The 11,253-nt window shown below is 49.0% G+C and overlaps 1 protein-coding gene across 1 annotated transcript; it reads left to right on the top strand.

The window, feature by feature from the left end:
* Positions 1–989: 989 nt before the first annotated feature.
* On the top strand, positions 990–11,228 carry GUCA1B (guanylate cyclase activator 1B). Its single transcript, XM_065885886.1, has 4 exons — positions 990–1,288; positions 8,255–8,404; positions 9,831–9,951; positions 10,659–11,228. Exons 1-4 carry the CDS (start codon positions 1,082–1,084, stop codon positions 10,784–10,786), a joined length of 606 nt encoding a protein of 201 aa, XP_065741958.1. The 5' UTR covers positions 990–1,081; the 3' UTR covers positions 10,787–11,228.
* The last annotated feature ends 25 nt before the right edge of the window (positions 11,229–11,253 follow it).

Genomic DNA, 11,253 nt, shown 5'->3' with positions numbered 1-11,253 from the left:
GTGCTCCAGGTTTTCTGATTACTTGGAGGTGTCATTTTTATATTCCATTAACATAAGCATGAGTATATAACTGATTCAAAAACAAATTCGCAGGACTTTCCTGGTGGTCCAGTGGTTAAGACGCCACACTTCTAACGCAGGGGATGCAGGTTTGATCCGTGGTTGGGGAGCTAGGATCCTGCATGCCGAGCGGCACGGCTAAAATAAATAAAAATAATTTTCAAAACCAAATTCGCATGAACCTTTAATATAAAAGTAAGAGCCTTCAGAGGTAAGTTAAGCCACGCTCCCAGATCCTTCCCATATGTTTATACTTTGGAGAAAAAGTGGGAAGAGCCCTGCTGATAGGTCTTGGATGAAGGGTGTAGGAGGGAAGTATCTGTACTTTAAACTGGGAGATGGAGAACTTCCAAGACTCAAGGGTGTGATCTGTAAAGGAGCTTCAGATACCGTGCTGGGCACTGAGTTAGCCTGGGGACAGAGGTGCTCACCCAGAGCCCTTCGCATCATATATCCTGCTGCTTCTCATTAGGCCAAGTGAAGGACGAGCCCCAGCCCACCAGTAATTCTGTTTTATGGGCTAGGAGTTGGCCTTGCTTCCTCTCTGGACTTCAGAGTCTCCTGTATCTCCAAGATGGGCCTCCCTGGAGCAGCATGGTGCCCAACGGAAAGGGACAGGGAGCACGTGTGAGATGGAAGGGTCTCAGCCTGTCTTCCCAACTCCCACTCCATCTGCCTACCTCTCAGTGTCCTCCCCTTCTCCCTCTTCAGAATCTGCCCGGCAGCTTAGTTGAGTGGTTGATGAGACTAAAGGGAGGGGTGAGGCTGGGGGAGCTTAGCTGACTGGAGGTCAGACCTTCCAGGGGAATCTTCTAATGATCTTAGGGCGCTTAGCTGGCCTGGTCCCGCCCCCTCGCTGCCAGCCCCCTGCACTGCCCATCCTGTTCTGTTGGCTAGGAGATGATGAAGAGCCTGGCTAAGAGGAGGAAAGGGAGGAAGAGGGCCCTCGCCTAAGGAATCCATTGGCAGAAGCCCGGGAGGAAGCACAGACCCTTGCTCACTGACGTCCCCGGGAGCCAGGATGGGGCAGCAGTTCAGCGGGGAGGAGGCACAGGAGAACGGCGTGCTGGACGTGGCGGAGCTGCAGGAGTGGTACAGGAAGTTCCTGGAGGAGTGCCCCAGCGGCACGCTCTTCTTGCACGAGTTTAAGCGCTTCTTCAAGGTCGCGGGCAACGAGGAGGCCTCCCAGTATGTAGAGGGCATGTTCCGAGCTTTCGACAAGAACGGGGTAAGGCGCCCTGAGGGGGAGGACGGATGGCTCAGGTCTCATCCCGGTGCTAAAGGAGCACCCTCAGTGGGAGCTCAGTTCCCCAGTTCTCCTGCTCTTCCTCTGCTCTTCGTTTCTCTCCATCCTCTCTCGCCTTTTCTGTCTCACTGTTTCCCCAAACTCTTCTCCCCATCATTCCTCTTTCCGTCTTCTCTTCCTCCCATCCACCTCTCCGCTCTCATGTGACTGGCCTTCCTGAGAGCTGAGGGGAGACTCTGCAGAAAGGCGCACGGCCCAGCCCTCTCTGCGTGTATTTATGGACAGGGCTCCGTAGCCGGAGGACCTGGTTTTTCGCACCCACTAGAGCACCCCTCGCTGTAAAGATAAGGGGCTCCAGAGCTGCCCTAAATGGGCGGAGCTACCTGGAACAGGTCGTGAGCGCCCCCTTGTTGGGGTCCTTCGAATTGAGACCGGTCAGCTCTTCCCAGCCAGAAAGCTGGAGGAGGCTCCTTCCTGGACTTGGAAGTTGGACGGATTATTGCAAAAGCCCCTTTTTACTCTTCAAGCCATAAAAGAGGCCATGAAATCATCCATCCGCAGGGTTTCTTCCAGCCCTTGGATGGCACCAGGAGCTAAGAAGATAATATATTTTGTAAATGCGCACCTGGGAATTGAATTCAAACATTGAAATCCCTTCATTACTTAAGGCCATCCAGTCCAGCGCCTCCGCAGTACTGTAAACCATTAGGTTTGCCTCAAATACCTATTTCAGTTCCCCAAATTGAGGGGGAGGTGGGTTGGACCTAGATAATTAATCTGGAGAAAGCGGTGGGTATCCCACTTCTTTGTAGGGGGAGAGCTTCATTTTCTAGAGAGAGTCACTGGGAACGCTTCTTCGGGTCCCAAACTGACCCTGGTACCGGTCAGTGCACATCTCCTCATCGCCTGTAGGGGGCGGGAGGGCGGGGTCAGTGTCATTCTCTGCAACAGAAACCTCCTTGGAGATGAGCCCTATCTCGGGGCCCAGAGTGAGCTTCAGCCTTCTCAAAGCTCCTCTCCACAGGCGCCTCTGAGGCAGCAGCAGCCCTGGGAGGGAACAGGCAGAGGTTGTTATTCCAAATTCAGTGAATTGATTGACCAAGATCATATACTCAGGGGTCCTGAGTTCCAGGCAAGTGCTCCTGCCCAGAAGGCAGTTTGTTGGGTTTTTTTCAGAGAGAAAATAATTTTTCTAAGTGTTGAATGTCACAAGAAAAGTAAATAAATAGATTATATATAGCAAGAGTCACTATGATAGATTTATCAATCTTCCTCAAATTCATTTAAAATTCAGTATAATAACAATTCAACATCTCAAAGGGATTATGAAGCCCCTGGGAATAATATGGCTGACCTCTTATACCTAATCTCCTCCTATAAATCAGCATATAATATTCATCAATTGTTTTTAAAACAACCTTTTAATTTTGGTATGATTTAAAATTTACAGAAAAATTATAATAGTGCAGTTAATTCCCATGTACAACTTATCCAAATTCTCCAACTGTTTACATTTTGCCTCATTTGCTTTACCATTCTCTCCGTGTAATGTATTATGTATTTATGTATATATACATACACATAATATATACATATATGTGTATATTGTGCATATAAATATACATACATATTTTTTAGAGAAAATTATAGACATCACAACCTTTTACCCAAGTATTCTAGTGTGTATTTTCTAAGACCAAGGGCATTCTCTTAACCTAATAAGTGATCAAATCAGGAAATTCAACAGTAATAAATTCTGTTATCTAATCGACAATCCATATTCAAGTTTGGTCAATTGTCCTGGTGATATCCATTATAACCTTTTTTTTTTTTTTCATTTGATCACACATTGCATTTACTTGTCCTGTCTCTTTCTTAGCCTTTAATTTGGAAACTTTAATCTCAGCTTTTCTTTATCTTATTTGACTCTGACATTTTCAAAGACTGCAGACCAGTGATTTGGGTTCGTCCCTTGTTGCCTCGTGATGAGATTCAGGTTACCCTTCTGGCAGAAATGCCCCAGAAGAGATGCTGTGTCCTCCTGAGTGCATCATGTCAGGGGGCACATGACGTTGGTTTGTCCCATTAGTGGAGTGGTTCACTTCGATCACTTGGATACATGGTGTTCTGCCAGGTTCCACCACTGTAAAGTGACTATTTTTCCTTTGTAATTTATAAGCATCTTATAGGGAGATACTTTGAGACTAAGTAAATTTCCTGTTGCTCATCAAGTGCTTATCCCCTGGGTTTGGCCTCAGCTGATAATTTTGTAACTCCACCGTCCCTTCTCTATTTATTACTTGGCCTCCTGCTGTAAGGAAGAGCATTCCAGGCAGGTGTTTTCAGCTCCTCTGTCAGGGACTGAGCCTTCTTTCTTTTCTTTTCCCACTTTGTGTCTCCAAACCTCCACCCGGCTCCACTTTCCACCTTGGCACAGTCTTTGTATCAGCAAGTCTTGTTTCTAGGCAGTTGGTCTGAGATTTCTGGGGCAAATAAAATCAAAAGAGCTCATAGATCTTGCTCACACATCAAAATCTGAGGTGGTGGAAACAGGGTTTTGGTGGAGGCAAGGAGGTAGGAGTACCTGGTCTCTGCTGCTGCTACGCCCCCTCCTGGTGGTAGTAGTAACACTCGTCTCTGGTGCTTGCCTGTGATACACTGGATGGAAGAAAAGGGAGGATGAAGCTCAAATGTCCTTCGGGATCCTTATGTAAGGAGTGTTGGGGGTCAGGGTTGGTTCACCAGTGCAGCCCGTTCAGGGAGAAACGACGCAGGTGATCCCACAGAGCAGATCACGTTCCTGTCACTTCTGCTCCAGCTCTTGAGTAGACAGGCATGTCCATCATCTTGGGCCCCTGTGAGTAATTGAAGCTGATGAGAGCTCGTGTGCAGTTCATGAGATTAGCCCCAGCTGGAAGCTTTCCAGAGCTGGTCCGGGGGTAGGCGTTTTTTTAAAAATTTTTTTCTATTTCTTTTTTTGTTTATTTTTATTTTATTTCTTTATTTTTGTCTGTGATGGGTCTTCATTGTTGCGTGCGGGCTTTCTCTAGTTGCGGCGAGCAGGGGCTACTCTTTGTTGCGGTGTGCAGGCTTCTCATTGCGGCAGCTTCTCTTGTTGCGGAGCACAGGCTTTAGGCGCGTGGGCTTCAGTAGTTGTGGCACATGGGCTCAGTAGTTGTGGCTCGTGGGCTCTAGAGCACAGGCTCAGTAGTTTGGCGCACGGGCTTGGTTGCTCCGTGGCATGTGGGATCTTCCCTGACCAGGGCTCGAACCCGTGCCCCTTGCCTTGGCAGGCGGATTCTAAACCACTGTGCCACCAGGGAAGTCCCTAGGGTGGGGGGGTTTGAAGTAAACTCGCAGGGGAGATCACTTGTCAGGAAGGGGCTGCTCTACAGTGGGCCTCAGGTAAGGCGAGGGGTCTTTGTGGAAACCGTATCATGGTGAGACAGGATGTTGTGAGAACAGAAGGTTCTAGACAAAGAATGTGGGGGAATCTAGAGATCTGGAGAGTAGGGATTTGTCCGTGGTTTTTTGTTTGTTGTTCTCCCCTTGGTGCTAGACACCAGGTTCATTTTGTAGACAGTAATAGACCTTGTATGGAGTAAGACATTTCTCCCAACCTGATGAACTGGAGAAGGCATGTAGCTTGAAAGGCTCTGCCACTTGCTGGGTTGGAATTTCTTGGGCAACTTATTCAACCTCTGAGTCTCTGTTTCCTCATTCATAACACGGGGATGACAGACCTGAGGGAGATGATGTATGTAAAACATGATCCCTACCAGCCTTTTTTTTTTTTTTTGCGGTACGCGGGCCTCTCACTATGGTGGCCTCTCCTGTTGCAGAGCACAGGCTCCAGACACGCAGGCTCAGCAGCCATGGCTCACGGGCCCTGCCGCTCCGCGGCATGTGGGATCCTCCCGGACCAGGGCACGAACCCGCGTCCCCTGAATCGGCAGGCGGACTCAACCACCGCGCCACCAGGGAAGCCCCCTACCAGCCATTTTGCACACATTTTCCTACCCAATTCTTATTTTAAAAGAAACCTAACATCTATTTTTAGTAAGCTTAATAGCAATTACTAATGAAATAGCCTTTTAAAGAACAACCAATTATCACATTGTACACCTTAATCTTACACAGAGTTCCTTAAAAGGCTATTTTGCAATTATTACCTCAGTAGAGCTGGGGAAGAAAAACTGGACACAAGCCAAATAACCTTCAGTGAGCAAACAGAAAGCAAACTAGGGACCATTCATACAATGGTGCACCATGCAGTAATGAAAAGGAAGGAACTGTTGATGCATGCAGTGACTGAGATGAATCTCCAGGGCATTGTGCTGAGTGAAAAAAAGAGTTACACATGGGCTTCCCTGGTGGCGCAGTGGTTAAGAGTCCGCCTGCCGATGCAGGGGACCCGGGTTCGTGCCCCGGTGCGGGAAGATCCCACATGCCGCAGGAGCGGCTGGGCCCGTGAGCCATGGCCACTGAGCCTGCGCGTCCGGAGCCTGTGCTCCACAGCGGGAGGGACCACAGCAGTGAAAGCCCCGCGTACCGCAAAAAAAAAAAAAAAAAAAAGAGTTACACATTATATGATTCTATTTATATACCATTCTCAAAGTGAAAATATTACTGTGATGGAGAACAGATCAGTGGTTGTCAAGTGTTACGGTTGGGGGAAAGATCTGACCCTTTAGAGGTAACACAGGAGAGTTTCTTTGTGTTGAGAGTTATTCGTATCTACACGTGATAAAATTTTGTAGAACAAGTGGGGAGGGGCAACTCAGGGGTAGGGGATTAAGTGGAACAAACTATTACATATGAAGTAAGCTACAAGGATATACTGTACAACACAGGGAATATAGCCAATACTGTATGCTCCAATAAATGGAGCATAATCTTTAAAAATTATCAATCACTGTATTGCACACCTGGAATTTATATAATATTGTACATCAACTATATTTCAATTAAAAAATTCATAGAGGGGCTTCCCTGGTGGCGCAGTGGTTAAGAATTCGCCTGCCAATGCAGGGGGCACAGGTTCGAGCCCTGGTCCGGGAAGATCCTACATGCCGTGGAGCAACGAAGCTTGTGCGCCACAACTACTGAGCCCGCGTGCTGCAACTATTGAAGCCGCGCACTTATAGCCCGTGCTCTGCAACAAGAGAAGCCACCGCAGTAGCCCCTGCTCACCACAACTAGAGAAAGCCCACGCGCAGCAACGAAGACCCAACTCAGCCAAAAAAAAAAAAAAAAAGACTACTGGTGTGGGGCGAGGAACACCCAGCAACTGCTAAGAATCTACCCTACAGAAATTACCAGAGACATAAGAAAAAATACATATGCACAAAGATGTTCATTGTGTCACATAAAATATCAAACCCATGTTCAGCAAGAGGGACTTCCCAGTATTCCTCTGAAAAAGAAGAAGAAAATGTATGATTTAAAATAATTTTGAAGGCATGGGAAATTTTTAAATAAAAATCCAGGAACTAAAATTATAGCTACAGTCTAACCTCAATTAGGTAAATACATTGTGAGGAGTGTGGAGGACCAGAAGGAATTATATAAAGGATGTTGAATAAAACTCTTCAGGTAGGCTCATCTTATTTTCTTGGTTTTTCATTAGGCTTTTTCTTTTTTTTTTTTTTTTTTTATATCTTTATTTATTTATTTATTTGGCTGCATCAGGTTGCAGCACGTGGGATCTTCGTTGCAGCATGCGGGATCTTTTAGTTGCAGCATCTTTAGTTGCAGCATGTGGGATCTAGTTCCCTGACCAGGGATCAAACCCAGGCCCCCTGCATTGGGAGCGCAGAGTCCCAGCCACTGGACCACGAGGGAAGTCCCAGGCTTTTTGTTTCCCTCATTTGGGGCCGTGTTCTTCTGTTGCTCAAACCTTGCCCGCCCAGGCATCCCTTGAACCGGGGCTGAGTGACCTGACCCATTGGGACAGTGGGGCTTTGGGCCAGCAATGCCATTTCTGATTACAAAGTCATGGGAATGGGCTTCCCTGGTGGCGCAGTGGTTAAGAATCCGCCTGCCAATGCAGGGGACACAGGTTCGAGCCCTGGTGCGGGAAGATCCCACGTGCCACGGAGCAACTAAGCCTGTGCACCACAACTACTGACCCTGTGCTCTAGAGCTCGCAAGCCACAACTACTGAAGCCCGCATGCCTAAAGCCCATGTTCCGCAACAAGAGAAGCCACCACAATGAGAAGCCTGCGCACCTCAACGAAGAGCAGCCCCTGCTCGTCGCAACGAGAGAAAGCCCGCGCGCAGCAATGAAGACCCAACACAGCCAAAAATAAATAAATAAAATAAATTTAAAAATTTTTAAATTTATATTAAAAAAAACAAAGTCATGGGAATGACAGACACTCCTGGGAAAGATGACAATTCCAATTTTTGATTTGGAGGGCTGAGATCCTGACCCTGAAATACGTGAGGTCCTGCTTTCTAATTTCCTGTCAAAACTATGTTAGTCTGAAATTCAGACTTAATCATTTCTTCATTGATTCATAAATATTTATGAGACTCTGGGTGGAAGCGGCATTGTGCTAAGCATGGAGGAGGGATAAAAGCAATGTAAACCCCTCTCCTTTCTCCCGGAGCATAGACTGTAGCTAGAGAATGAGACACACGAAACACTTAAGGGTAGAATAGATGGTGGGTGCTGGGAGTGTCGGAAGAGGGAGAGGGAGATCATTGTGGCTGAAGTGGTGTGAGAAGGAAGGCTTCCTGGAGGAGGGGACCCTTGAGTTGAGCGTTGAAGGACAGATAGGAGTGGGTGAGCATGGAGACTGGGAGTAGGCAGGAGGAGGCAAAGGAGGAGGCAAAGCCCTGAGTTTACAGAGATGGTGGCCTAGATTAGGGCTCACACCTGCGCTCCACGGAGATAGGGCAGCGGGCGGGAGGGAGCCTCACAGCTCCCACTCCCAATGCAGGACGACACCATCGACTTCCTGGAGTATGTGGCAGCCCTGAACCTTGTGCTGAGGGGCACCCTGGAGCACAAGCTGAAGTGGACCTTCAAGATCTATGACAAGGACCGCAATGGCTTCCTTGACCGCCTGGAGCTGCTGGACATCGTGGAGGTCAGTGTCTGCTCAGGGCGGGGGTGCAGGGCAGGCACCTGGGCATGTGGCCCCGCTGGGCTGTGAGTGCTGGCTGCTGAAGTGGGGGCCCCTGGGGCTGGGGGTGGGAAGGGGCATTGGAATCCTTCAGAGTGTGCTTTCCGACCACAGTGAAATTAAGCTAGAAATCAATTACAAAAAGAGAATGAGAAAATCCCCATGTGTTTGGAAATTAGGCAATCCACTTCCTAGTACTCCGTGAATCAAAACAATAATATCACACATACACACAAAGTATTGTGAACTGAATAATAATGCAAACATAACAAAACTTGTGGAATGCAGCTAAAGCTGGACTTGCAGAAACATCGGTGGCCTTAAAATGTATATACTAGAAAATAAGAGAGGTTGAAAATTCAATGATCCAAGAAGTCATCTCAAGAAATTAGAAAAAAGAGTAAATTAAGGCCAAAGAAAGCAGAAGGAAAGAACTAATAAAAAGCAGAAATTAATGAAACAGAACACAAACGCATAAGGAAAGTCAACAAAAGCAAAAGTTGTTTTTCTGAAAAGACTAACAAAGCTGATTGACTACTAGCAAGGGGTAAAAAAAAGTACTACAGCTCAGACTCTGCACGCCACCTGCGTTAGCCTGTTACTCCCCAGAACTGCACTCAGGCTCTGCATGCACCTGCGTTAGCCTGTTACTCCCCAGAACTGCACTCCGAGGAGGGGATTGTTGGTCCACTTTACAGATAAGGAGATCGGCCCGTGGAGGTTGTGTGGTTTGCCCAAGTTCATCCACCAGGAGGTGCTGGGCTGCCTGTAACCCCTGAGCCTCCCAGCACCGTTAGTGGGGCCTGCTTTGGGCCAGGCGCTGCACTGGGCACGGGGGACCCAGAAGGCACACCTCTGTCCTCAGAGCCCCAACCAAGGACTAAGGATAACCCTCACATTTGTCTGTCTCTTCCCCGTTTCACTTCCAAACGTTGCCTCATTGCCAGAAACAGGGCAAGGGAGACACCTGTGCTTTTCCCTCTCCCGTCATCCTATTTCACACCCATACACACACATCTATAAATATACTAAAATCTCTTTTCCTCTCTGAATCTCCATTTCTTCCTCTGTAGTGTGGAGTTTAGACCATCACTGTGCCGTCCACATCCCTCCTTAAAGGTTTTGGGTGTCAGCTGTGACACTCACAGTGGAAATGCCAAAGGCGTGGGGCAGAGGCAGTGTGTGAAGCTGGGAACTCCTCGGTTCGAATTAGGCCAATGGGACCCTCAGGGAACAATGGGACCCACGGGTCACTTTTAATTTGGTCCCGTGGTCCTCAGATGAACAGACTGGGGGGCAGCGCTGGGGACAAGCTGCCAAGGTATGTGGGTCCTGGGGAGAGGGCAGGGTGTGCAGGGTCTTGTGGATACCGCCGGGTTCTCTCCCACAGTCCATATACAAGCTGAAGAAAGCCTGCAGGCTGGAGATGGAGGCTGAGTGGCAAGGCAAGCTGCTCACACCTGAGGAGGTCGTGGACAGGATCTTCCTTCTGGTGGATGAGAACGGAGATGGTAATGGGCAGAGAGGATGGTGGGGCGGGTGGCGGGCACGGCACCCATCCTGGATCACCCCACTTTCTATCCATGTGACCTTAGGCGAGGCCCTTCACCTCCTGACAGTGAGATGGGTGTAGAGGGGAATACCTAAACTAACAAGGGTGTCACTAGCATGTGAGGTTTGTAAGAGTGATTAAAACTCCTGTGGGAGTTGCTGATGGAGGCCAGGCAAGCGCAGTGGAAGAAGAGAAGCTTTGGAGTCGGGCAGACCAGGGAGCTACATTTACCCTCTCAGCCTGGTCTCAGTTTCCTCACCTGGAAAATGGGGCTAAGAACGGTTGAAAGGAAAAAATGGGGTCATGTACTTAAGAGCCAGCTACTTGGGCTCTCCTTGCCATAGCTCAGAGCCCCAGCCCCAGGCTGCACAGGGAGGCGGCTGGCTGGGAACACACCCAGAAGAGCCCTCAAGAGCATTCTGAGGGTACCGCGAGCAGAAGTAAAACTTAAACTCACTTGCAAATAAAGTCCTTTAAAGAAACCCTTGAAGGTTCCAGGTGACTCCTGGAGAATCAGGGAATCGACAAGGCCCAAGCTTAGGCCCTGAGGCCGCAGGCTCATCTGTGTACAAGGTGTAGGCGCACCCAAGCAGAGAAGGCCTCAACTCTCACGCCCACCCCACTTCTTCCATCCCCCTGTGACCGTCTCTCCTACCCCTCGTGCAGGCCAGCTGTCCCTGAGTGAGTTCATTGAAGGCGCCCGTCGTGACAGGTGGGTGATGAAGATGCTGCAGATGGACGTCAATCCCGGTAGCTGGATCTCTCAGCAAAGGCGGAGAAGTGCCATGTTCTGAGGGCTCTGGGGTCCTGGGAGCCCTCCAAGACTCCAGGCTCACCAGGTTTCCAGAGCAGTGGGAGGGTCCCTGGCTCAGCCTGCTTATGCCCACTCGTATCCTGGCTTGGACTTCCCGGCATCCCCTGTGCAGGGGGTGGGGCTGAGTGGGGAAGGGAGGGGCCGTTGGTCTCAAGTGGCCAACAGGACCCGGTCCATTGGGAGGATTCACAGGGTGGTGAAGGGAACAGGCTTCCTCTCCCCCTTCAGCTGCTCCTGGGAAAGCTAGGCCTTGGCTAGGTGGTTGTGGGGTTTCCACAAATTCCTACATGGTTCATAGCTGGAAGCAGGGAAAACTGAGGGGTAGGGGTTCCATAGATGAAATTAGCAATGAGAATGCCCACCCAGTGTGAAACTGACTAGTAGAAGGGTGGGGCTGGCAGGTGTTGTTGACTCTGAAGAAAAGGTAGAAGGGATGGATAATAATCG

This window comes from Phocoena phocoena, chromosome 10, assembly GCF_963924675.1.
Source record: "Phocoena phocoena chromosome 10, mPhoPho1.1, whole genome shotgun sequence".
NCBI lineage: Eukaryota > Metazoa > Chordata > Mammalia > Artiodactyla > Phocoenidae > Phocoena > Phocoena phocoena.
The sequence above is the reverse complement of the archived record's forward strand: the minus strand, read 5'-3'. Positions and strand labels throughout refer to the sequence as shown.

Coding starts and splice junctions, on each gene's coding strand:
- GUCA1B (XM_065885886.1), top strand. CDS start 1,082: ATGGGGCAGCAGTTCAGCGGGGAGGAGGCACAGGAGAACGGCGTGCTG. Junction 8,405..9,830: donor AGCTGCTGGACATCGTGGAG/GTCAGTGTCTGC, acceptor TCTCTCCCACAG/TCCATATACAAGCTGAAGAA. Junction 9,952..10,658: donor GGTGGATGAGAACGGAGATG/GTAATGGGCAGA, acceptor CCCCTCGTGCAG/GCCAGCTGTCCCTGAGTGAG.